Source organism: Littorina saxatilis, linkage group LG6 (assembly GCF_037325665.1).
Source record: "Littorina saxatilis isolate snail1 linkage group LG6, US_GU_Lsax_2.0, whole genome shotgun sequence".
Taxonomy (NCBI): domain Eukaryota; kingdom Metazoa; phylum Mollusca; class Gastropoda; order Littorinimorpha; family Littorinidae; genus Littorina; species Littorina saxatilis.
In genome coordinates, this window is record NC_090250.1 from 1,215,706 (window position 1) to 1,242,303 (window position 26,598).

Sequence of the window (26,598 nt, forward strand, 5' to 3'; positions counted from 1 at the left end):
AACTTTCACGAAAAGCCGGATATGTCGTCATCAAAGACATTTATCAACAAGTCGCGGAAGGTGAAAATACAATATTTAGTCAAGTAGCTGTCGAACTTACAGAATGAAACTGAACGCAATGCCATTTTTCAGCAAGACCGTATACTCGTAGCATCGTCAGTCCACCGCTCATGGCAAAGGCAGTGAAATTGACAAGAAGAGCGGGGTAGCAGTTGCGCTAAGAAGGATAGCACGCTTTTCTGTACCTCTCTTTGTTTTAACTTTCTGAGCGTGTTTTTAATCCAAACATATCATATCTATATGTTTTTGGAATCAGGAACCGACAAGGAATAAGATGAAAGTGTTTTTAAATTGATTTGGAAAATTTAATTTTGATAATAATTTTTATATATTTAATTTTCAGAGCTTGTTTTTAATCCGAATGTAACATATTTATATGTTTTTGGAATCAGCAAATGATGGAGAATAAGATAAACGTACATTTGGATCGTTTTAAGGTCAAATTTCTCCCCCCAAAAGCCCTGGATGAGCCTGTTATCACACAAACAACGTGCATTATTCCCAGAGAAAAGGGATAAGAATAAGGTTTTATACAGTCCTGCGAGGTTACTCTCATGGAAAATTGGTCTGCTTTCTCCAAGGGAAAAGTGAGCTGCCTTTTAGTATAGCGCTAATTTTTTTTTCCTGCATGCGTGTGTACATGTTTCTAAGCCTTGAGACTTTCGCTGTGAACTTGGGATCTTTACCGTGGGCATGCATGCACTCAAAGGTGTTTGGACACAGAGCAGAGTTTTCACAGGGTTGACTCGGAAATAAATCCCTTGGGGAACCCAGGATGTGAACCAACGCTGATATTGAGTAACTGGTTTGTGTCTGTATGTGTGTGAATCTCGTAACAAGTTGAAATAGAACCCAGGTGAAGCTGCAACAGTAATCACATGCGTTACAGTGTAACCTCCCTTGAACACGCAAGCACAAGACCAAGTGCGCACGAAAAAGATCCTGTAATCCATGTCAGAGTTCGGTGGGTTATAGACTGAAACACAAAAATACCCAGCATGCTTCCTCCGAAAACGGCGTATGGCTGCCTAAATGGCGGGGTAAAAAAACGGTCATACACGTAAAATTCCACTCGTGCAAAAAACACGAGTGTACGTGGGAGTTTCAGCCCACGAACGCAGAAGAAGAAGGCACCAATGACCATGCACACTCTGGCACCAGCATTCTCACTCTCTTAGCACCAGCACCACTTTCACTCTGTTTTTTTTTTTTATCCCGCACCTGTCTGGCACTCTCACTGGAACCAGTCTAGAATCACCACTCTCACTTTGCAGCTAAATCAAATGTACCCAGACAGTATTCAAGATAAAACAGAATAACTTTATTTGATTCGGCTTGAGAACCCGGCACAGCGACTATCACTACACGTAGGACGCAACTGTCATTTCAGGCAAAATAAAGAATAAATAAATAAATGAATAAATGTTTTTAAAGGAACCTGCGTTTTGAGAAATGATTGTGAGTTTCGGTTCTCGAGTCTGGGAGCCTCCATTACTTATTTGCCCGACCTCGGGTTGTTTTCGGCAGTTTTCGGTAAAAAGACGTAATAAGGTCTAAGGGAAATCATTCTACGGCCGTAGACCACAATGATAGGAGCTGACCAAGCCCAGGTAAAGTCGACGGAAGACCACGTGTGTCACCACAGCGTAAAAGAAGCCTGCGTACCTTAGTTCTTTGCTGTGATTGTGAACAACGGGAGATGCAAAAGGTGAGATTTTATCGACGTGCATTGCCCGCACAGATACATTAAGCTAGGTTGACGCTCTCTGTCTCTCTCTCTTTAGTTTTTCTCTCTCACAGCGAATGATACCCCCCGCGGGTTAGGGGGAGTCCCATATTGGTTGGGACGAGAAAGAATATACCCGATGCTCCCCAGCATGTCGTCAGAGGCGACTAACGGATTCTGTTTCTCCTTTTACCCTTGTTAAGTGTTTCTTGTATTTCGGGGAGAGAACCACTTCAAGTAGACTGAACTTGAAATCAGTGCTACTCTCGACGAAAATACAGTTTAACGACCTCTCTGCTTAGAGCAATTTGGGTCAAAGATATCAGAGCCGAAGCTCTACGATGTGTGCCTGGGTGAAGATGAGCAACAACAAAACAAAACAAAAAAAACAAAAAAAACAAAAAAAACAAAAACACCTTTTACTTTCCGTAATGGAAATGCTGGAAGAACAGGATTTAAAATCAATTCCTTGCAGGAGATACACGATTGTAGAGATTTATTCTTTCATTCCGAGGCAGAAATGCTTTTGTATTCAAGAAACGTGGAACGTTGCTATTCCGGAAGGGAATTGATTTGATTTGTTGGTACTTTAGAATAAAATTGTGAAAAGTGGCATCCGACTGATCATGGCAAAGGAGTGAGTGTCAGACCAAGGAGGGTCGTGGTGGAGAAGCTGAGGCACCCTCTACGTACTTGTGGATTCGGCGGCTAGTCAACTGGCGAAAAGCAAACCCGGTCCTCCCTAGGACCTATACTGGCCGGTTAAAAACATATGTACAGGGCTGCGACTTTATGTCGGTTTATTCATCAACGCCTTTATGGCACCCTCTGTCTACAGAGGCATGGGAAGGGGATCAGGTGAGGAGGCCAGAGATGTGTCTCTGTAACCCCCTCTGGGGTGGGGGTGAGAAAAAGAGGATAGGCTATTTACACTGTCATACACAGTCGTTCGCATACTCTCGCACAGCTACAAAGGCCACCCTCCTCCTCCCAAAAGAGACGGACGTCTCAGATATGGTAGGCAGAGGCTGGCTGTCTAATCTAATATATACACCTAAGGTGACACATGGAATATATGAATGTAATGTGGCATTAACTATAAGCCTAGCGCACGGGACGCACGGGACACACGCGACCTCGGCCCCGCCGGCGGAAACACGGCAGGTGGGCGAGTGCAGCGAAGGAAATGATTTGTTCATAATAAAAATAATAGTAATAACAATAATAATAATAATAGTAAATAATTAAAGAGTAAGGAATAACTTACAAGTGCACGGGCCACACGCGATTTCGGCCCCGTCGGCGGAAAACACGGCAGGTGGGCAAGTGCAGCGAAGGAAGTGGTTGGTTCATAATAATAATAGCAATAATAATAGTAATAGCAAATAATTTGTAGCTTAATGAAGTAAGAAGTGCTACTCTCCCCTGGACTGTCTATATTATATACTCCCGATATACCCCCAACTCAGTACTTTCTGTACATAGCGCAAAGAAGGAGTTGGGGGTATATCGGGAGTATATATATATACACACAGCATGACTGACAAACACACATTTCCACTCAAAAGGGTTCTTTTTTGGGGAAAAGAGAGAGAAGTAAGGGGAGTTGATGTATGGGGGGTACATACTAAAAATTGGGGGACCTATTTAAATATCCCCACCTGTCTGTATTACGTCTGTGCAAGTGTCTCTCTGTCTCTCTCTTATTGAAATATCCCCACCTGCCTGTTTATACGGAAAAAGCTGTATTTTGTGTGTGTATATACGAAGTTGCCGAGGTAAGTTCTGAAAATACTAAAATAAACTCAGCAAAAGTGCATATGGAACATGTTTTTTGGTGAGTTTTGTTAAGTTTAGTTTGGAGTTTTGGAAAATCCAGTTCATTGTCACCTCCCATTGTCACAAATAACTGGAGCGTGCTTTCTTTTCACTGTCTTCGAATCGCTGGCCTTTCAAACCGGTCGCAACGCGCCCCTGAAAGTCCCAAAGTCGTAACCTCGAAGGGTCACGTGACGAGTTGGCGGTCCAGGCTATTTGGTCTATGTGTACACGAAGGGACCTCGGTTTTTCGTCTCATCCGAAAGACTAGCACTTGAACCCACCACCTAGGTTAGGAAAGGGGTGAGAAAATTGCTAACGCCCTGACCCAGGGTCGAACTCGCAACCTCTCGCTTCCGAGCGCAAGTGCGTTACCACTCGGCCACCAATAACCTTCGTGGTTGAAAACGACGTTAAACACCAAATAAAGAAAGAACAGCGAATGATGAGAAATACAATGCCATCAATTTAAATTAAAATCTGTGAGCTAACAATCAATTTTAATGAGAACTCCATTGAGCACACTAGACCGGCACTGGGAGAATGCAAGTTTCCAGTACAAAGGACTTAACATTTCTTACATACTGCTTGACTAAAATCTTTACAAACATTGACTATATTCTATACAAGAAACACTTAACAAGGGTAAAAGGAGAAACAGAATCCGTTAGTCGCCTCTTACGACATGCTGGGGAGCATCGGGTAAATTCTTCCCCCTAACCCGCGGGGGATCATGATCCGCTAACTTCGACCATTATTTTTAATAATCACTGAGACTCGGCATGTAACCTCTACCTCTCCTGTATGGGTCAACAAATGTTGCTTCAAATCACAAGACCTTAATTAAGGCTGTCCGCCTTAATTGAGCCAGAAGTCGACTTCGCAAAAACTTCGCAAAGTCATTTGACCGAAAACTCAGTGCTATATCTCCGTGCTGTCAGCTTCGCGAAGCAAATTTCGCGCAGTCAACTTTGGACTGGGTGGCCGCGTGGTAACGCACTTGCGCTTGGAAGTGAGAGGTTGAGAGTTCGACCCTGGATCAGGGCGTTAGCAATTTTCACCTCCCTTTCCTAACCTAGGTGGTGGGTTCAAGTGCTAGTCATTCGGATGAGACGAAAAACCGATGTCCCAGCGTGTACACTACATTGGGGTGTGCACGTCAAAGATCCCACGATTGACAAAAGGGTCTTTCCTGGCAAAATTGTATAGGCATAGATAAACAAGTCGCGTAAGGCGAAATTACTACATTTAGTCAAGCTGTGGAACTCACAGAATGAAACTGAACGTAGTCCGCCGCTAGTGCAAAAGGCAGTGAAAGTGACGAGCCTGTTTGGCGCTGTAGCGGTTGCGCTGTGCTTCATAGCACGCTTTACTGTACCTCTCTTTGTTTTAACTTTCTGAGCGTGTTTTTAATCCAAACATATCATATCTATATGTTTTTGGAATCAGGAACCGACAAGGAATAAGATGAAATAGTTTTTAAAACGATTTCGGAAATTTGATTTGAATCATAATTTTTATATTTTTAATTTTCAGAGCTTGTTTTTAATCCAAATATAACATATTTATATGTTTTTGGAATCAGAAAATGAGGAAGAATAAGATGAACGTAAATTTGGATCGTTTTAAAATTATTTTTTTTATAACAATTTTCAGATTTTTAATGACCAAATCATCAATTAATTTTTAAGCCACCATGCTGAAATGCAATACCGTAGTCCGGCCTTCGTCGAAGATTGCGTGGCCAAAGTTTCAATCAATTTGATTGAAAAATGAGGGTGTGACAGTGCCGCCTCAACTTTTACAAAAAGCCGGATATGACGTCATCAAAGACATTTATCAAAAAAATGAAAAACATGTCCGGGGATATGATTCCCAGGAACTCTCATGTCAAATTTCATAAAGATCGGTCCAGTAGTTTAGTCTGAATCGCTCTACACACACACACACAGACACACACATACACCACGACCCTCGTCTCGATTCCCCCTCTATGTTAAAACATTTAGTCGAAACTTGACTAAATGTAAAAATGTCCACCAAATAACCCCGTGTGACTTGGAATAATAGGCCGTGAAAAGTAGGATATGTGCCGAAATGGCTGCGATCTGCTGGTCGATGTGAATGCGTGATATATTGTGTAAAAAATTCCATCTCACACGGCATAAATAGATCCCTGCGCCTTGAGTCCGAGTCTGGAGATACGCGCGCGATATAAGACTTCATATAATAATATAGGACACCCTTTATGAACGTACCAAGCACCACCCCAGGAGTATATATGCATTGACCGGCACGGTTGGCCTAGTGGTAAGGCGTCCGCCCCGTGATCGGGAGGTCGTGGGTTCGAACCCCGGCCGGGTCATACCTAAGACTTTAAAATTGGCAATCTAGTGGCTGCTCCGCCTGGCGTCTGGCATTATGGGGTTAGTGCTAGGACTGGTTGTTCCGGTGTCAGAATAATGTGACTGGGTGAGACATGAAGCCTGTGCTGCGACTTCTGTCTTGTGTGTGGCGCACGTTATATGTCAAAGCAGCACCGCCCTGATATGGCCCTTCGTGGTCGGCTGGGCATTAAGCAAACAAACAAACAAACAAAAATTGAGCACACTCATTAGACAAATGAATTTTGGTAATCTTGAACTTTAGCGTGTTAAATTCATAGCTCATAATTCAGAGGCATTTAAGTCTCCAAATTTGTAGAACCTGCACTTGTAATCATAACAAGTCATTTTAGATCCCTTTGAAGTTACGGAATGAACTCCGATGAACTGTACGAATGCATTTCGTTTACATGGGTCAAAGAAGGTCCGTATGAACGGGACAAGGGAAACAACTCTTTTGTATAGTAAATGATGTCCCATGCTTGACAACGTACGCCATTTACGGTGCATTTTCGTCGATTGAACAACCAAATTAATTAATTATGCTTAACTTTGGAGCTCAATCCGTCAGTTAATTTCACGACAAATGTTCTTTAGCTTGCTTACATGAACTTGTATCAAAAATAAGTAAAGAATGTCACTGGATTCTGAGCTATGAATTTAACACGCTAAAGTTCAAGATTACCTGAATTTTTAAGCCTCCAACTCTGGATATGACGTCATTAAAGACATTTATCAACAAAATGAAAGATATTTCTGGGGATATCAATTTTATCATGCCTAGGAACTCTCTTCTGCTTCTTCATAATACCGGCACGGTTGGTCTAGTGGTAAGGCATCCGCCCCGTGATCGGGAGGTCGTGGGTTCGAACCCTGGCCGGGTCATACCTAAGACTTTAAAATTGGCAATCTAGTGGCTGCTCCGCCTGGCGTCTGGCATTATGGGGTTAGTGCTAGGATTGGTTGGTCCGGTGTCAGAATAATGTGACTGGGTGAGACATGAAGCCTGTGCAGCGACTTCTGTCTTGTGTGTGGCGCACGTTATATGTCAAAGCAGCACCGCCCCGATATGGCCCTTCGTGGTCGGCTGGGCGTTAAGCAAACAAACAAACAAAATCTTCTTCATATTCGTGAGGAAATCCCTTTACAGGGCAACGATCCTCATTTTGGTTGGTGCGCCTAATTTCCCTAGAGTGAAAGATAAAGTGGATAGTGTACCTACGAAAATCAAAACAGTGGTGGGTTGGTAGGCAAGCTATTGCTTTCGCTACATGATTTGCCGTGGCGCTCGATTTCAGGCCCTGGGCTGAGGGGCTAGCCTACCACCCAGCGCTACCTAGCGCAGCAATTTTTACTGGGCCCAGACGAAACAATACAAACAGGACGAACAATATGGAGCAAGAGTAATAGATTCTACCTACATGTATATCACTACTAATTACTATGGGTTGCACCTGCACGGTTGGCTTAGTGGTAAGGCGTCCGCCCCGTGATCGGGAGGTCGTGGGTTCGAACCCCGGCCGGGTCATACCTAAGACTTCAAAATTGGCAATCTAGTGGCTGCTCCGTCTGGCGTCTGGCATTATGGGGTTAGTGCTAGGACTGGTTGGTCCGGTGTCAGAATAATGTGACTGGGTGAGACGTGAAGCCTGTGCTGCGACTTCTGTCTTGTGTGTGGCGCACGTTATATGTCAAAGCAGCACCGCCCTGATATGGCCCTTCGTGGTCGGCTGGGCGTTAAGCAAACAAACAAACAAACTATGGGTTGCAAGGGATGGAGAGGGGGGATGGGTCTAATGAGAGAGGGGAAGGAAATCTATGCAAGGGTAGGTGAATCTAATGCGGAGGGGAGGGGGTAACAGAGGGAGTGGATTCTGACAGGGGGTGCTTATGGGCTCGCGCCTTGGAGCCAGGCCTCAACGATGGTCTTGAAGGCCTCGGGGCCGGAGTCTGCGCTCACAGCCTCTTGGGGGAAGGTATTCCAGAGGCGGATCGCTGACGGGAAGAACGATCAGGGAGGCTGCCGGTTGTGATGGACATCCTGAAAAGATGTGCAAGTGCTGGGGTGATTTCCACTACGACAAGCAGGCGGCATGGAATGTTGTCAGGCCCAGCTGCCTTGCGGGGGTTTAGGTTTTTCAGCAGCTTTAACACGCCAGCTGTCGACACCTCCATGTCAGGCATGTTGGAGTGGGGGCTTTCGCCAAGATCCGGGATGCTGGTTTTGTTTTCCTCAGTAAAGACTGAGCAGAATTGCTCGTTTAATATGTTGGCCTTCACTGAGGGATCGCTGTCGCGTCGCATTTCTTACTCTTGATGTAAGTCCACATCTTCTTCAGGTTACCCTCTTCTGAGATAAGGTCAGTGACGTAGGTAAAATGCGCTGACCTGCACGTCTTCCTGGTTTTCTTTTGCAGGGTCTTGAAACGATCCCAGTCTGCTCTCCTCTGGGACCTTTTCTCTCTCTTCCAGGCACGATTCTTTCTTCTGGAGAGGCGTTTGATGGTTTGGTTAACCCAGGGTTGGTGGTGCTTGGTTGAGCAGACTTTGGTGTGTACATGGTCTTTGAGCGCCTTCAAAAGGGCGCTGTGTATTTTGTCCCATGTTTCTTGGACTGATGTTTTGTCCTGGCCGACACGCAGCAGGTCTTGTGTAAAGGACTCTATGTCTCTCTTCATTGCTTGGGTGTCGGCCATGCCCCACAGGTGGACGGAGCGGGGGACTGGTTTGACCTTGACTGGCTTGATGTTGCTGTCAACCATGACAATGTCATGGTCACTCAGTCCCAGGATTGTACCGATCTTGCTGATGAGGCTGGGCCTATTTGTAAAAAAAGTAGTCCAGCACTGCTTGGCCTCTTGTTGGTTCAAGGTTTGCTTGGAATAGGCCGGCGTCCTGGCATTTGGCGAGGTATGCCTGGTTTGTTGCCTTGGGGTACCGTACTTTCCGGGTGACAAGGCGCTACAGCGCATAAGGCGCACCCCCTTCTTTTTACAAAAAATTGTAATTCAGTCACCCATTGGGCGCAGGGGGCCGATAGGGCGCACCAAGATTGAAAAAGTATACCGGTAACAAACGGTCGAAGAATGAAAATAAGCCGCACATTAAAGGAAGAATACAGAGTGGAAATATGTGTGCTCTGTGTGTGAGGCGAGATCAAAGGTAGGTCCATTGTGATAGATGGGTTGCCTTGTACTCAGTGACCGAGTTTAACCTATGGGGCGGTCTTCTATGATGTCTGAGAGAGTGATGTTTCTGTGTGTGCGGCGAGATCAAAGGCAGGTCCATTGTGATAGCTGGGTTGCCTTGTACTCAGTGACCGAGTTTAACCTATGGGGCGGTCTTCTTTGATGTCTGAGAGAGTGATGTTTCTGTGTGTGCGCGGATGGAAATATTAAGATTTACTGTGAAAATGCTAGCAAAAATGGCGTCCAAAAACGGGAACGCACACTTGGTGCGTCTTTGAAGACTTACCTCCCGTTCTGTGTTGTTGATAATAGTCGTGTTTGTGCTGTTTTTGTTGAAATAGTATCTAATAAAACTGATGCAGTTCTTGAAATGTTGCGAATTATTGTTGTCTTTGTGAAATACGAGAGTGTTCTGAGGCGTAATCTGCATACGGCTGATGTCCCACATAGGGTACCCCACTTCGATTAGCGTATCACTCCAAATGAGCTTCATAGTAGAAAAGCAGATACACTACCAACACACTGCATAACAGATCTACAAGACTGAGTCAGAATCATTAAAATGTACTTCCTGTATAAAATATTGCAATCAAATTTGCTCACGCAGGTTACCTTCGCCTTCGATTTAAAGTAAATCCACGCTAACTGAATTACCATCGAAACGCAGATCTATAACGAACTGATTCGGAGATTACACGCCACACATTTATGGTATTTTACACACAAATTTCAACTGTGTTGTTTCGCGATAAACAGCCTTAAACAAACAAATGTGGCGCCGTCACTTCGCTTCGGAAGGAGAAACGCAGGTTACCAAGAGATTGTTTCCGATACCTGTCGGATTAAAATCATCGTTTTTCACGAATGAAGGTTCTTTGGCAGATCTGGTGAGTTGGAAACTGCCTATGAATGTTTCATTTAATGTCAAATGCATACATTCTTGTCGATATTGTTACATTTGGGCTCATAAATTAAGTCAATCGTCGTGTTGTCCGAAAGTGACTTTTGTCAGCATAGAACTTACCGTGCCCAATAGACTGAGACGACTCGAAAAATCTTCCAATGACTTAATTTCACTACGCGACTGCAAGGAAACTGACTGCAGGGGAAATAACTAAACACAAATAACCGGAGTAACTGTTCTTGAGCGAATTGCTGTAACGGATCTATTTTTTTTTTAGATCTGTTATTCTCTGTTTTTCGTGAGCTACTGCTGGTAAGTAGTCATAGGTAGTGTGAAAGTCACACCTATTTCGGCTGTGCATCGATCCGTGTAGTGAAATATTGATCTATGATCTATTTGGCAACATAAATTCGCAAAATATACTTCGAGTATATCTGAGACAGCTGAGAAGGAGGGCCGAATATCCAAATTTGTTGCTGTGTGTGTGTGTGTGTGGGGGGGGGGGGGGGGGGGGGTACCAGTGCGACAAGGAAAGTGCGTGATGAGTCAGTACACTCAAAGATGGAACAAAGTCAGGAATTTCACATGTGACAAGCTAACCCCAAACTGGACAAAACACACGAATTCAAATCATCCTTCGGAGTTTGGAATTTTACAAGAGGAATTGTTTGTTTTGCCGGTTATTTATACATTTAATCAGCATATGAGTGTCTCTCGCGTTTGTGGTGGTGCTTGTGCATTTCACAGAAGATGAATGTGTTTCTTTGTGTGTATGTGTGTGTGTGGGGGGGGGGGGCGGCCTAGTGTGTGCGTGTGTGTCACAGTGTGTGTGTGTGTGTGTATGTCAGTGTGTGTGTAGAATATAAGGTTGATAATTCATGATAGTGTCAAAAATCATCCCAGTGTGCATTAATTGAATCAGTGATCTCCTTCAGTTGCAAAATCAGGTTAATTAATTTTAGATCATTGTGCAAAGACGAATACGTTCATCCAAAACAGATTGTACAGTCGAACCTTACCTTGAGACCACCTGTCCATAAAGACCACATCATGCCCATTAAAGACCACCCCAAAGGATCCCCGACGGTTTTTACGACTATATTAATCACCTGTCTAAGAGACCACCGCTCTAAAGAGACCACTTCTCTTTGGTGGTCTCTTTAAACAGGTTCGATTGTACAAAAACATAATCGTGTGCATGAGTTTTGTGAATTATAACTGTAGTCTTGATCTGACACCACAGGCAGTGGTTGAAGACACCAGTCTTCTTTTTGTAACACTGCACTGCACAACATTTTAGAATAACAAAATGGAAAAAAAAGTTCAGAGTACAGAGCAACAAATCAAGAGTCGGACCTTTGTTTCAGCTTATAACCTCTTTGATCTCCCCGTTTAACCATTTGAGAAAAATCCAAAACTATAGGGAAGAAAGAGACACAACTTGAAGCACAGGGGCGGATCGGTGGTGGGGAGGGGGGGGGGGGGCGTTTTTTTTCAGGAAACCCTCTAATAGGTTCGGGCGCTTACACACGCACACACCACACACACACATTATACTCGTTTATGTTTACACGCGCTGCAGCGCGTTCGTATTACACGACTTGTTAACCCGCACAGAGAAGAGAGAGATATTTGTATGTACACGTCTTTTGCTTGCGGCAAGAGAGAGAGCGAGAGAGAGCGAGCACACGTGCACACGCGCGCGTACGCACTTACACCAACGCATGCACGCAAACACACACACACACACGCACACACACACACACACCGGCATGGTTGGCCTAGTGGTAAGGCGTCCGCCCCGTGATCGGGAGGTCGTGGGTTCGAACCCCGGCCGGGTCATACCTAAGATTTTAAAATTGGCAATCTAGTGGCTGCTCCGCCTGGCGTCTGGCATTATGTGGTTAGTGCTAGGACTGGTTGGTCCGGTGTCAGAATAATGTGACTGGGTGAGACATGAAGCCTGTGCTGCGACTTCTGTCTTGTGTGTGGCGCACGATTATGTCAAAGCAGCACCGCCCTGATATGGCCCTTCGTGGTCGGCTGGGCGTTAAGCAAACAAACAAACAAACACACACACACACACACATACATAATTATGTTCGCTGCGAACGGTCGTGTTACATGACTTATTAAATCAGAACAGAGCGGAGAACGCTGCGCATGTTCGTATCACACCACTTATAATCCAAGAGAGAGAGAGAGAGAGAGCGTGACGTCACAGAATTGTCTTTGTTACCAAGACCAAGTTTCGAGAGCCTTGACATCCAGGATCCTCCATAGCTCAAAGGATGTCAAATGTTTTCCCCCGTTTCTTTTACAGAATCCTTTCAAATTTGCTATTCCAAAAGTACACTATGACACGATTCGAGTGGAAAAGAACATTCTCTGCAATTCCCGTCTCAGTCGGTGCAACCGTTTCGGAGCCTGTCGTTATCTTACAAACACACACACAGACATACAAAAACCAGCTTTAAAAGTAATATTATGTAAGAACCATGTGAATCAGTGATTTTTTTGTTGTAAATCAGATACTACAGTGTTTCTGCTTCCCGCAGTGGGGCACTGCGGTTATGAAATTAAAGGCCCCTCCTGTTTTTGGAACCGCAGGAGCTTTCTAGTTTGCTGTTAGGTAGATTTTTGGTTCCTCTTTCCTGTCATGCTCTCTTTTTCTTCATGAATTCTTTTCTTTTTTCTGCCTTCTTGCTCATTCACCTGTATTTTTTCCAAAAATCTCTTCTCTTGCCGCTTGTCTCGCGATTCATGTATAGTTTAATCTGTTAGTGTTCTGATGTAAGTCCAGCAGTAGATAGGTTAAGCCTATTTAACATACTGGAAACTGGTAATCTTCCAGTAGGTATTAATTTAGTTTTACTAAAGCCTGCTGGGACACAAGTAATGGGTTAGTGCCACAGAGATATAGAATAGAGCCACCAAGCGCTGTGCTGGCAGGGGAAACGATTGCAGCTACCGGGCCGCCATTTCGCTGTGCCCATCCCACAGCCTGAGCAGTGTACATTTCAGTGGGAATGTGGCACACTGGGCTTCTTATCTCCGTTGGTTGATTAGAATCAGCTGGCATAATGTTATTGAGTAATGAAGAAACTATTCAGAAAATAATATGATCTGCTAGTGGCGGTACCTGGTGGATGGAAGGGGGAGAATGGTATTTCTTACCGCATACTAAATACGTTACACTGATCGAAAGAGAGAAAAAACCGGGCGCACAGTCACACACACGAACGAACGAACGAAAACACACACACACACACACACACACACACACACACACACACACACACACACACACACACACACACACACACCTGAGACAGAGACTGTCAGACAGATTGAGACAAAAAGGTTATACGAAACCAAGAACATTAATTTTATAACAATTAAAAAAATGATGCAAAACCAGTTAGTGTCACAAGAGAAGCCAATCAGACGAAGCAAACATCAAGATGACAAAGTTAAACAAATTTGTAGATGTTATTCATAAACCTCTCTCTCTCTCTCTCTCTCTCTCTCTCTCTCTCTCTCTCTCTCTCTCTCTCTCTCTCTCTCTCTCTCTCTCTCGCATGATGTCTCTCTCTCTCTCTCTCTCTCTCTCTCTCTCTCTCTCTCTCTCTCTCTCTCTCTCTCTCGCTCTCTCTCTCTCGCATGATGTTGAAAAAGTGCAAGCTGCACCATACCACTTAATTCACATCAATTAACTCGCAATTGACCTCAATGCAATGCATTTTGTGTGCATATATGTATAATGTGTTTTCACTTTAGTTATCTGTTAAAATGTAGAATTTTAGTTTTTCTTTTTTTTCTATTTTTTTTATCTTGTATTTTTATTTCATTTTTTGTAGTTAGTCTCTCTTTATTCATCTTTCGGATGAGAAAAACCGAGGTCCCTTCGTGTACACTACATTGGGGTGTGCACGTTAAAGATCCCACGATTGACAAAAGGGTCCAGGAAAGGGTATTTCCTGGCAAAATTGTATAGGCATAGATAAAAATGTCCACTAAAATACCCGTGTGACTTGGAATAATAGGCCGTGAAAAGTAGGATATGCGCCGAAATGGCTGCGATCTGCTGGCCGATGTGAATGCGTGATGTATTGTGTAAAAAAATTCCATCTCACACGGCATAAATAAATCCCTGCGCCTTGAAAATGTGCGCGATATAAATTGCATAAAATAAAAGTTAAAAAATAAAAAAATAAAAAAATAAATCCCTGCGCTTAGATCTGTACCCATGCCCACGGAATACGCGCGATATAAGCCTCATATTGATTGATTGATTGATTGATCTTTAGGGCGAGGGCTGGATGTACAAAAGCAGACTACTGCTTAATCTACTACCCTCGTTAAATAAAGAATTGTCATTGTCATTGTCATTGTCTCTCTCTGTCTCTGTCTCTGTCTCTGTCTCTCTCTCTCTCTCTCTCTCTCTCTCTCTCTCTCTCTCTCTCTCTCTGTCTCTCTCTCTTTCGCCCCCACCCTTATCCACCTCTCTGTCTCTCTCTGTGTCTCTGTCTCTCTCTCTGTCTCTCTCTCTCTCTCTCTCTCTCTCTCTCTCTCTCTCTCTCTCTCTCTCTCTCTCTCTCTCTCTCTCTCTCTCTGTAAATGAAACAATCTTTGCCGTAATAGGAAATGCAATAGTGACATCAAAGCTAAATTTGTCAATTTAACCTTTGCCGTGCTTCCTGGGTTCACCTGTACCCAGAGACACACTAAAATCATTGTAACTCTGGAACCATTAAAGGTATCGTTTTGAAATTTTAAGTATCTCTCACACACCTAATTTGCTCTCTGTCTGCAAATTTTTAGTGTGTACATGACAAAACATCAGAATTAATTGATTATGATAATTTACATAAACACTACCGATGGCGCGGGTTCACACAAACCCATACTTTTAAAGAGTAGTAGTGATTGTAACTATCCCTCTGCCGACGGCGCGGGTTCTGCTACACCCATAATTACCAAAGCGGCGGAACAGTGTCTGTCTGCCTGTTTGTCTCCAAGAGACTGTCTGTCTCTCTGTCTGTCTGTCCGTATCTCTCTGTCTGTATGTCTGTTGTCAGTTGCTCTGTCTGTCTGTCTGTCTGTCTATCCGTCTATCTGTCTATCCGTCTATCTGACTGTCTGTCTATCTGACTCTCTGTCTCTGTCTCTGTCTCTCTGTCTCTCTCTCTCTTTCTTAGTATCTCTCTCTCTCTTTCTTAGTCTCTGTCTCTGTCTCTTTCTTAGTCTCTCTCTCTCTTAGTCTCCCTCTCTCTCTTTCTTAGTCTCTCGCTCTCTCTTTCTTAGTCTCTCTCTCTCTTTCTTAGTCTCTCTCTCTCTTTCTTAGTCTCTCTCTCTCTCTCTTTCTTAGTCTCTCTCTCTCTCTTTCTTAGTCTCTTTCTTAGTCTCTCTTTCTTAGTCTCTCTTTCTTTGTCTCTCTCTCTCTCTTAGTCTCTCTCTCTTTCTTAGTCTCTCTTTCTTTGTCTCTCTCTCTCTTTCTTAGTCTCTCTCTCTCTCTTTTAGTCTCTCTCTCTTTCTTAGTCTCTCTCTTTCTTAGTCTCTCTCTCTTTCTTAGTCTCTCTCTCTCTCTAGCTCTTTCTTAGTCTCTCTCTCTCTCTTTCTTAGTCTCTCTCTTTCTTAGTCTCTCTCTCTTTCTTAGTCTCTCTCTCTCTTTCTTAGTCTCTCTCTCTCTTTCTTAGTCTCTCTCTTTCTTAGTCTCTCTCTCTCTCTTTCTTAGTCTCTCTCTCTCTTTCTTAGTCTCTCTCTCTCTCTTTCTTAGTCTCTCTCTCTCTCTCTCTCTCTTTCTTAGCCTCTCTCTCTCTTAGTCTCTCTCTCTTTCTTAGTCTCTCTCTCTCTCTTTCTTAGTCTCTCTCTCTCTTTTTTAGTCTCTCTCTCTCTCTTTCTTAGTCTCTCTCTCTCTCTCTTTCTTAGTCTCTCTCTCTCTCTTTCTTAGTCTCTCTCTCTCTCTCTCTTTCTTAGTCTCTCTCTCTCTCTTTCTTTGTCTCTCTCTTTCTTAGTCTCTCTCTCTCTTTCTTAGTCTCTCTCTCTCTCTCTTTCTTATTTGTCTCTCTCTCTCTATCTTTCTTAGTCTCTCTCTCTCTTTCTTTGTCTCTCTCTCTCTCTTTCTTAGTCTCTCTCTCTCTCTTTCTTAGTCTCTCTCTCTTTCTTAGTCTCTCTCTCTCTCTCTCTTAGTCTCTCTCTCTCTTTCTTAGTCTCTCTCTCTTTCTTAGTCTCTCTCTCTCTCTTTCTTAGTCTCCCTCTCTCTCTTTCTTAGTCTCCCTCTCTCTCTTTCTTAGTCTCTCACTCTCTTTCTTAGACTCTCTCTCTCTCTCTCTTTCTTAGTCTCTCTCTCTCTCTCTTTCTTAGTCTCTCTCTCTCTTTCTTAGTCTCTCTCTCTCTCTCTTTCTTAGTCTCTCTCTCTCTCTCTCTCTTTCTTAGTCTCTCAGTCTCTCTCAGTCTCTCCCTCCCCCTCTCCCTCTCCCTCCCCTGCAAGAGGTTGGTGAAGGGAGAAACTCGATGCACCCACTGAAGTAGCGCTGTGGGTTTCCCTGAACCCACCCCGTCGTTAGAGAAATAAACGGTAAAAACCCTCTTTCAAATGTATGGGTTCAGACAAACCCGCATCGTCGTTAGAGGAATAAACGGTAAAAACCCTCTTTCAAATGTATGGGTTCAGACAAACCCGCATCGTCGGGAGTGTGTAGTCAAAAGCGGCATCCGGCAAAGGTTAAGTCAGTATACACGAGTGACACAAAAACGATACAGCCATTTGAGGGTGGGGGTGTCTTTAAAAGGGGGTTTCCATTGTAAAAGAAACAGCAACTTGATACATTTGTTTTCGAACCAAACAAGTCGGCTGAAATCATGTCAAAGCTAAATTCTTTAAATCCGAGCATTATACACAGAAGAGTACTCAAAAGAAGAATGTACAGCAAGCTTATTACAATCAGTGAAACATGTCAGTGTCTGTATCAGTCAAACAAACCTGACATCTTTCAGCCAAAATCTTTAATACATGATTAAGTACAAACACATGAGTGAACTTATTTATGAACGATACATCAATCTCATCATTAAAACATGAGTATTTCAAACGAATCTGAATTGTTGAAGTCGATTGTCCTCCATACAATAAATATACAATATAATTGAAAGTAAAACTAAAGAAAAAGCAGTGCTGGCAAATGGTCCCACTGAAAACCGACTGAGAGAGAGAGAGAGAGAGAGAGAGAGAGAGAGAGAGAGAGCCAGAGAGAGAGAGAGAGGGGGAAGAGAGAGAGAGGGTGAAAGAGAGAAAGAGGAGAGAGAGAGGGAGAGAAAGAGGAGAGGGAGAGAAAGAGAGAGGGAGAGAGAGAAAGAGAGGGTGAGGGAGAGAGAGGGGAAGAAAAAAAGAGAGAATAAGAGAGAGAGAGAGAGAGAGAGAGAGAGAGAGAGAGAGAGAGAGAGAGAGAGAGATGTCTTACTACAAAATCAACAGGTTAGTATTTTCAATAATAATAAAATTTAAAAAAGCAAAATTAAGCAGCATACAGACACACGCATCATTATTCTACAACTTTGCCTTTTTTATTAACATGATTATAAAGTTTAAACAAGGTGGTATTGAGATTGTAGCTCTCAAAAAACAAAGACCGGACAGAGCGAAACAGGGTGTGCCAGCGAAAGAATGGGCACACCGCGATGGCCGGCGCGCGGGTCTCGGTTACTGCACGTTTTGCGGCGCTTGGTGGCTCTATTCTATATCTCTGTGGTTAGTGCATTTGTAAACAGGAATCGCTTGACAAGTGGCCCCCTTCATCCCCCCCTTCCTCGTCCTGATATGGCTCTGCGTAGTCGGCTGGACGTTAAGCAACAAATAAACAAACAAACAAACAAAGTGTTTCTGCTTTATGAAAAGTTATATTTCAAAAACAAAACTAGAGATTTGAATTTTGTCCACTTTTCCCCTTTTCTGTCACCAGTACTGAAGAACAACTCTTATACAAGACGCAGGGGTCAAACTCAAGGGAAAAAAGTCGCGCCTTATGACACGGAAAGTACGGTACTGGTTACCTTTGATGCAGCCAGTCTTCCAGTCGATGTCCGGCAGGTTCAGGTCACACATACACACGCACATACATCATGACCCTCATCTCGATTCCCCGTCTATTTTAAAACATATAGTCAAAACTTGACTAAATGTAAAAAGGAAGAATAAAGAAGCACAGCTTGGCCAGATGAGACCTCCCCCCTGTAGAAGCTGTTTGGCGACCTGGTGGCCCTAAACAAGACTGCAGCATTTGTGCGTGCCACAGGAGTGGATGTCTAAAACAGTAGAAGAAGCGAAGGAGAAAAAAAAGAAGTGACAGTATCTTGTAAAAAGGATTTTTTTGATAATCATTAATTTTGATGTAGTGAGCCTTTTGCCCTGATTTTCAAATTATTTTTTTTCCTTTTTTCCACAAAGGCACATTGACCAGTCAGGAACGTAAGCGCCTTGAACACTGAACAGTCCGGGACCTTGGCTTCTCTCTACAACATGGAGGAAAGGGACACATCAGTTGTGTCCGACGTCAAGATAGAGATTGATGTGGCTGAAGACCTACCGCAGTGTTGGCACATGACGGAACCACAGTCAACCGGTAAGGCTAGCAAGACACCTCAGACATAAAAAGGAACAAATTCAACAACTCTGCTAAAAACGTGTGCCTTAATTTCCCGCAGAATGCTTGCTCTTGTTGTTGCGCTGACTTTTTGAGTCACTTGAGAAAAAGTGACTATGTAATCGGTCAGTGTTAGTCTGTCCGGCCGGCCGTCCGGCCGGCCGGCCGTAGACACCACCTTAACGTTGGACTTTTCTCGGAAACTATCAAAGCGATCGGGCTCATATTTTGTTTAGTCGTGACCTCCAATGACCTCTACACTTTAACGATAGTTTCGTTGACCTTTGACCTTTTTCAAGGTCACAGGTCAGCGTCAAAGGAAAAATTAGACATTTTATATCTTTGACAAAGTTCATCGGATGTGATTGAAACTTTGTAGGATTATTCTTTACATCAAAGTATTTACATCTGTAGCCTTTTATGAACGTTATCAGAAAAACAAGGGAGATAACTAGCCTTTTCTGTTCGGCAACACACAACTTAACGTTGGGCTTTTCTCGGAAACTATAAAAGTGACCGGGCTCAAATTTTATGTGAACGTGACTCCCAGTGACCTCTACACTTTGACGTCTGCTTTGGTGACCTTTGACCTTTTTCAAGGTCACAGGTATGTCTTGAATTCTTCAGGTATGCATTGTGTTGTGAATAGCAATTTCTTCCTGTCCATCTGATGCCTCATATAATATTCAGAACTGCGAAAGTGACTCGATCGAGCGTTTGCTCTTCTTGTTTAAGTTCATGTGTTTCTATTCTCGTGGTATTGTTCATAAGTGGCTATAATATGTTGTTGTAATTTGATTGTTAAGTTATTTTGCTAAAATGTATATGTATTTGATGCTGGAATCCAGACTAAGTAGTGTCTTGTTTTACGGTTGATGTTTAATGACATAGCTATTATAGTGTTGCTAAAAGTTTTTTTGTTTTTGTTTTTTTTCAAACGAAGAAATGTTCAACACTGTATTGTGAACTGATCATAATCAGTGTCTCCTTTCTTTTCCAGTACAAGAGGGGGAGGCAGTGACCACAGATAACAAATCTATGGTGGCTACAGTGCAGCCATTGCAAGGACAAGCTGCAGTCAGACTCAACAGGGATACCAGGCTGAACCATGAGGTGCAGACACCAGAAACACAATCTGCCGTCAGCACTCACAGTGATACCTGGCTAAAACAAGAGATACAGACACAAGAAACACAGACTGCAGTCAACACTCACAATGATGTCTGGCTGAAACAAGAGATAATAACACCAGCAGTACAAACTGCAGTCAAAACTCACAGTGATACCTGGCTGAAACAAGAGATACAGACACAAGAAACACAGACTGCAGTCAACACTCACAATGATGTCTGGCTGAAACAAGAGATAATAACACCAGCAGTACAAACTGCCGTCAGCACTCACAGTGATACCTGGCTGAAACAAGAGATACAGACACAAGAAACACAGACTACAGTCAACACTCACAATGATGCCTGGCTGAAACAAGAGATACAGACACCAGAAACACAATCTGCCGTCAGCACTCACAGTGATACCTGGCTGAAACAAGAGATACAGACACAAGAAACACAGACTGCAGTCAACACTCACAATGATGCCTGGCTGAAACAAGAGATACAAACACAAACACAGACTACAGGCAACACTCACAGTGATACCTGGCTGAAACAAGAGATACAAACACAAGAAACACAGACTGCAGTCAACACTCACAGTGATACCTGGCTGAAACAAGAGATACAGACACAAGAAACACAGACTGCAGTCAACACTCACAATGATGTCTGGCTGAAACAAGAGATACAGACACAAGAAACACAGACTGCAGTCGACACTCACAATGAGGCCTGGCTAAAACAAGAGATACAGACACAAGAAACACAGACTGCAGTCAACACTCACAATGATGTCTGGCTGAAACAAGAGATAATAACACCAGCAGTACAAACTGCAGTCAACACTCACAGTGATACCTGGCTGAAACAAGAGATAGAGACACAAGAAACACAGACTGCAGTCAACACTTGCAGTGATACCTGGCTGAAACAAGAGATAGAGACACAAGAAACACAGACTGCAGTCAACACTCACAGTGATGTCTGGCTGAAACAAGAGATAGAGACACAAGAAACACAGACTGCAGTCAACACTCACAATGATGTCTGGCTGAAACAAGAGATACAGACACCAGAAACACAGACTGCAGTCAACACTCACAATGATGCCTGGCTGAAACAAGAGATACAGACATCGGAAACACAGACTACTGGCAACACTCACAGTGATACCTGGCTGAAACAAGAGATACAGACGCTGGAAACACAGACTACAGGCAACACTCACAGTGATACCTGGCTGAAACAAGAGATACAGACACCAAAGACACTAGACTGTAGTCAACTCTCACAGTGATATTTGGCTGAAACAAGAGATACAGACACCAAAGACACTAGACTGTAGTCAACTCTCACAGTGATATTTGGCTGAAACAAGAGATAATAACACAAGCAGTACCAACTGCAGTCAACACTCACAGTGATACCTGGCTGAAACAAGAGATACAGACACAAGAAACACAGACTGCAGTCAACACTCACAATGATGTCTGGCTGAAACAAGAGATAATAACACCAGCAGTACAAACTGCAGTCAAAACTCACAGTGATACCTGGCTGAAACAAGAGATACAGACACAAGAAACACAGACTGCAGTCAACACTCACAATGATGTCTGGCTGAAACAAGAGATACAGACACAAGAAACACAGACTGCAGTCAACACTCACAGTGATACCTGGCTGAAACAAGAGATACAGACACAAGAAACACAGACTGCAGTCAACACTCACAGTGATACCTGGCTAAAACAAGAGATACAGACACAAGAAACACAGACTGCAGTCAACACTCACAGTGATGCCTGGCTGAAACAAGAGATAATAACACCAGCAGTACAAACTGCAGTCAACACTCACAGTGATACCTGGCTGAAACAAGAGATACAGACACCGGAAACACAGACTACTGGCAACACTCACAGTGATACCTGGCTGAAACAAGAGATACAGACGCTGGAAACACAGACTGCAGTCAACACTCACAGTGATACCTGGCTGAAACGAAAGATACAGACACCGGAAACACAGACAGCAGTCAACACTCACAGTGACACCTGGCTGGAACAAGAAGTAAGAGAGACAAGTGACACACGGTCTGGTACTGTGAAGCAGCGTATGTTGAAACATAAACATAAAGGTGAGAAAAAGCATGTGTGCTCTGAGTGTGATGCAAAGTTCACAGACTCTGATAATTTGAAGAGACACATGTTAACACATACAGGCGAGAAGAAGCATGGATGCAGGGAGTGTTATGCAAAATTCACGCTGTCTGGTAGTTTAAATAGACACATGTTAACACATACTGGAGAGAAAAAGCATTTATGCACAAAATGTGATGCTAGGTTCACACTGTCTTCTCATCTGAAGCAACACATGTTGACACATACAGGAGAGAAAAGGCATGCATGTACTGTGTGTGACGCTAGATTTGCCCAGTCTAGTAATTTGAAGAAGCACATGTTCAGACACACAGGTGAGAAAAGGCATGCATGCACCGAATGTGATGCTAGGTTTGCCCATTCAAGTACTTTGAAGCAGCACATGTTCACACATACAGGTGAGAAAAGGCATGCATGCACCGAATGTGATGCTAGATTTGCCAAGTCTAGTGATTTGAAGAAGCACATGTTCAGACACACAGGTGAGAAAAGGCATGCATGCACCGAATGTGATGCCAGGTTTGCCCATTCAAGTACTTTGAAGCAGCACATGTTCACACATACCGGTGAGAAAAGGCATGCATGCACCGAATGTGATGCTAGGTTTGCCCATTCAGGTACTTTGAAGCAGCACATGTTCATACATACAGGTGAGAAAAGGCATGCATGCACCGAATGTGATGCTAGATTTGCCAAGTCTAGTAATTTGAAGAAGCACATGTTCAGACACACAGGTGAGAAAAGGCATGCATGCACCGAATGTGATGCTAGGTTTGCCGATTCAAGTACTTTGAAGCAGCACATGTTCACACATACAGGTGAGAAAAGGCATGCATGCACCGAATGTGATGCTAGATTTGCCCAGTCTAGTAGTTTGAAGAAGCACATGTTAACACATACAGGTGAGAAAAGACATGCATGCACCGAATGTGATGCTAGGTTTGCCCATTCAAGTACTTTGAAGCTGCACATGTTCACACATACAGGTGAGAAAAGGCATGCATGCACCGAATGTGATGCTAGATTTGCCAAGTCTAGTAATTTGAAGCAGCACATGTTCACACATACAGGTGAGAAAAGGCATGCATGCACCGAATGTGATGCTAGGTTTGCCCATTCAAGTACTTTGAAGAAGCACATGTTCACACATATAGGTGAGAAAAGGCATGCATGCACCGAATGTGATGCTAGATTTGCCCAGTCTAGTAATTTGAAGCAGCACATGTTCACACACACAGGTGAGAAAAGGCATGCATGCACCGAATGTGATGCTAGATTTGCCCAGTCTGGTCATTTGAAGAGGCACATGTTAACACATACAGGGGATAAAAGGCATGCATGCACCGAATGTGATGCTAGGTTTGCCCGTTTTGGTGTTTTGAAGAATCACATGTTAAAACATACAGGAGAGAAAAGGCAAGCGTTGTCAGAGATGTGGTAGACTCACAGAGGTGTGTGTTTTGAAGAGACACATGTTAACACATACAGGAGAGAAAATGCATATATACTTTTTGTTTGTTTGTTTGTTTGCTTAACGCCCAGCCGACCACGAAGGGCTATATCAGGGCGGTGCTGCTTTGACATATAACGTGCGCTACACACAAGACAGAAGTCGTAGCACAGGCTTCATGTCTCAACCAGTCACATTATTCTGACACCGGACCAACCAGTCCTAGCACTAACCCCATAATGCCAGACGCCAGGCGGAGCAGCCACTAGATTGCCAATTTTAAAGTCTTAGGTATGACCTGGCCGGGGTTCAAACCCATGACCTCCCGATCACAGGGCGGACGCCTTACCACTAGGCCAACCGTGCCGGTCAATGCATATATACTCATGGGGTGGTGCTTGGTACGTTCATAAAGGGTGTCCTATATTTTTATATCAAGTCTTATATCGCGCGTTTATCTCCAGATTCGGACTCAAGGCGCAGGGATCTATTTATGCCGTGTGAAATGGAATTTTTTACACAATACATCACGCATTCACATCGACCAGCAGATCCCAGCCATTTCGGTGCATATCCTACTTTTCACGGCCTATTATTCCAAGTCACACGGGTTTTTTTGGTGGACATTTTTACATTTAGTCAAGTTTTGACTAAATGTTTTAACATAGAGGGGGAATCAAGACAAGGGTCGTGGTGTCTGTGTGTGTGTCTGTCTGTCTGTGTGTGTGTGTGTCTGTGTGTGTGTGTAGAGCGATTCAGACTAAACTACTGGACCGATCTTTATGAAATTTAACATGAGAGTTCCTGGGAATGATATCCCCGGACTTTTTTTTCTTTTTTTTTGGATAAATGTCTTTGATGACGTCATATCCGGCTTTTTGTAGAAGTTGAGGCGGCACTGTCACACCCTCATTTTTCAATCAAATTTATTGAAATTTTGGCCAAGCAATCTTCGACGAAGGCCGGACTTCGGTATTGCATTTCAACATGGTGGCTTAAAAATTAATTGATGACTTTGGTCATTAAAAAACTGAAAATTGTAAAAAAAATAAAATTATAAAACGATCCAAATTTACGTTCATCTTATTCTTCATCATTTTCTGATTCCAAAAACATAAATATGTTATATTTGGATTAAAAACAAGCTCTGAAAATTAAAAATATAAAAATTATGATTAAAATCAAATTTCCGAAATCGTTTTAAAAACTATTTCATCTTATTCCTTGTCGGTTCCTGATTCCAAAAACATATAGATATGATATGTTTGGATTAAAAACACGCTCAGAAAGTTAAAACCAAGAGAGGTACAGTAAAGCGTGCTATGAAGCACAGCGCAACCGCTACAGCGCCAAACAGGCTCGTCACTTTCGCTGCCTTTTGCACTAGCGGCGGACTACGTTCAGTTTCATTCTGTGAGTTCCACAGCTTGACTAAATGTAGTAATTTCGCCTTACGCGACTTGTTTATCAATGCCTATACAATTTTGCCAGGAAAGACCCTTTTGTCAATCGTGGGATCTTTAACGTGCACACCCCAATGTAGTGTACACGAAGGGACCTCGGTTTTTCGTCTCATCCGAATGACTAGCACTTGAACCCACCACCTAGGTTAGGAAAGGGGGGTGAAAATTGCTAACGCTAATAATGGTGGAAGTTAGCGGATCATGACCCCCCGCGGGTTAGGGGGATCCGGGAAGAATTTACCCGATGCTCCCCAGCATGTCGTAAGAGGCGACTAACGGATTCTGTTTCTCCTTTTACCCTTGTTAAGTGTTTCTTGTATAGAATATAGTCAATGTTTGTAAAGATTTTAGTCAAGCAGTATGTAAGGTCATATATTGTACTACGTTGCAAGCCCCTGGAGCAAATTTTTGATTAGTGCTTTTGTGAACAAGAAACAATTGACAAGTGGCTCTACCCCATCTCCCCCCTTTCCCTGTCGCGTGGTTGAAAACGACGTTGTTTTGTGAACAAGAAACAATTGACAAGTGGCTCTACCCCATCTCCCCCCTTTCCCTGTCGTCGTGGTTGAAAACGACGTTAAACACCAAATAAAGAAAGATATCAGCCATTGGTAGTCACGTTAATGCCTTAGAGGCCGAAGACATTCGGTTCGCGTCAAACAGTTCCCATGACAACGACCAATCCCTGGCACCAGTGGACCCAACTCCAGCTCGACGTTTCTTGTACATTAGACACCTGTTAGACACCTGTCGAATTGTAAAAAACTGTTTGTGATGAGACCCGGCTACTGTTGTCTCCTGGTATGGTCTTTGAAACCTTTGCGTACCCATAGCAGTTTTTGTAGGGCTATTAACTTAGCTCTAAAATATCAATCCTATTTGACTGGCTTTGCCTCCAAAGGTGATTCTTGTGCTTCGGGCACTCAGTTACATTTAGAATGTCTGAGTGTGGATGTGAGTGTGTGTGTTTTTTATGATAGTTATGAGTCCATATAGATCTCAGGTGCATTTACAATAGTGACTGATTACATGGGTTCTTGAAAAAGTCTTTTTTGTTTTTAATTAAAAACTGAAAACATTTTACTCATTGTCTACTTTCTTTAGCACGTCAGCGTGTGTGTGTGTGTGTGTGTGTGTGTGGGGTGTTTGTGAGTGTCAGTGTGTGTGTGTGTGCATGTGCGCTATTGTGTATGTGTGTTTAAAGTGTGTGTGCACGTGTTTAGGTGTGTGTGTAAAGTATGTGCTAAAATGATATACATGTAAATGGTTGTGTGTGTGTGTGTGTTTGCACGTGTTTAGGTGTGTGTGTAAAGTATGTGCTAAAATGATATACATGTAAATGGTTGTGTGTGTGTGTGTGTGTGTGCATGCACACCTGTATGTGTGTTAGTTTCAGTGTTCATTGAAATTGTGAACACAAAAGCAAATAATCCAACTGCCCCGATCTGTGCAAACCGTCTTGGAAGACTGCAAGGAATGGGTGAAACCTGGCACTGAAAGCTAGTGCAAAATGGGGTTGCATTCCAGGCCTGCAGGTTTCTTTGCTGTGCGCATGCATAGGATAAAGTACACTGATATTGGGTGTGTGTCTTTTAATTAAAGACAGGGTTAACTACCTAGCAAACGCCCACCCTGCTTTTTTCAAAGAGACTATAGGCTCACTTTCACTAGGATTTGTGCAGA

At 43.3% G+C, this 26,598-nt stretch overlaps 1 protein-coding gene across 1 annotated transcript; it reads left to right on the top strand.

The window, feature by feature from the left end:
• The first annotated feature begins 1,639 nt into the window (after window positions 1-1,639).
• On the top strand, window positions 1,640-25,996 carry LOC138969656 (zinc finger protein 184-like). The gene is made up of 4 exons (XM_070342514.1): window positions 1,640-1,768; window positions 18,527-18,701; window positions 19,723-20,754; window positions 21,249-25,996. The coding sequence occupies exons 2-4, from the start codon at window positions 18,599-18,601 to the stop codon at window positions 23,441-23,443; spliced, it is 3,330 nt and encodes a 1,109-aa protein (XP_070198615.1). The 5' UTR covers window positions 1,640-1,768; window positions 18,527-18,598; the 3' UTR covers window positions 23,444-25,996.
• Window positions 25,997-26,598: the final 602 nt, after the last annotated feature.

Excerpts from the sequence above, each read along its gene's own strand:
- LOC138969656 (XM_070342514.1), top strand. The coding sequence starts at position 18,599 with ATGGAGGAAAGGGACACATCAGTTGTGTCCGACGTCAAGATAGAGATT. Across the intron at positions 18,702-19,722 it reads GACGGAACCACAGTCAACCG|TACAAGAGGGGGAGGCAGTG; the intron begins GTAAGGCTAGCA and ends TTTCTTTTCCAG. Across the intron at positions 20,755-21,248 it reads GACTGCAGTCAACACTTGCA|TCAACACTCACAGTGATACC; the intron begins GTGATACCTGGC and ends TACCAACTGCAG.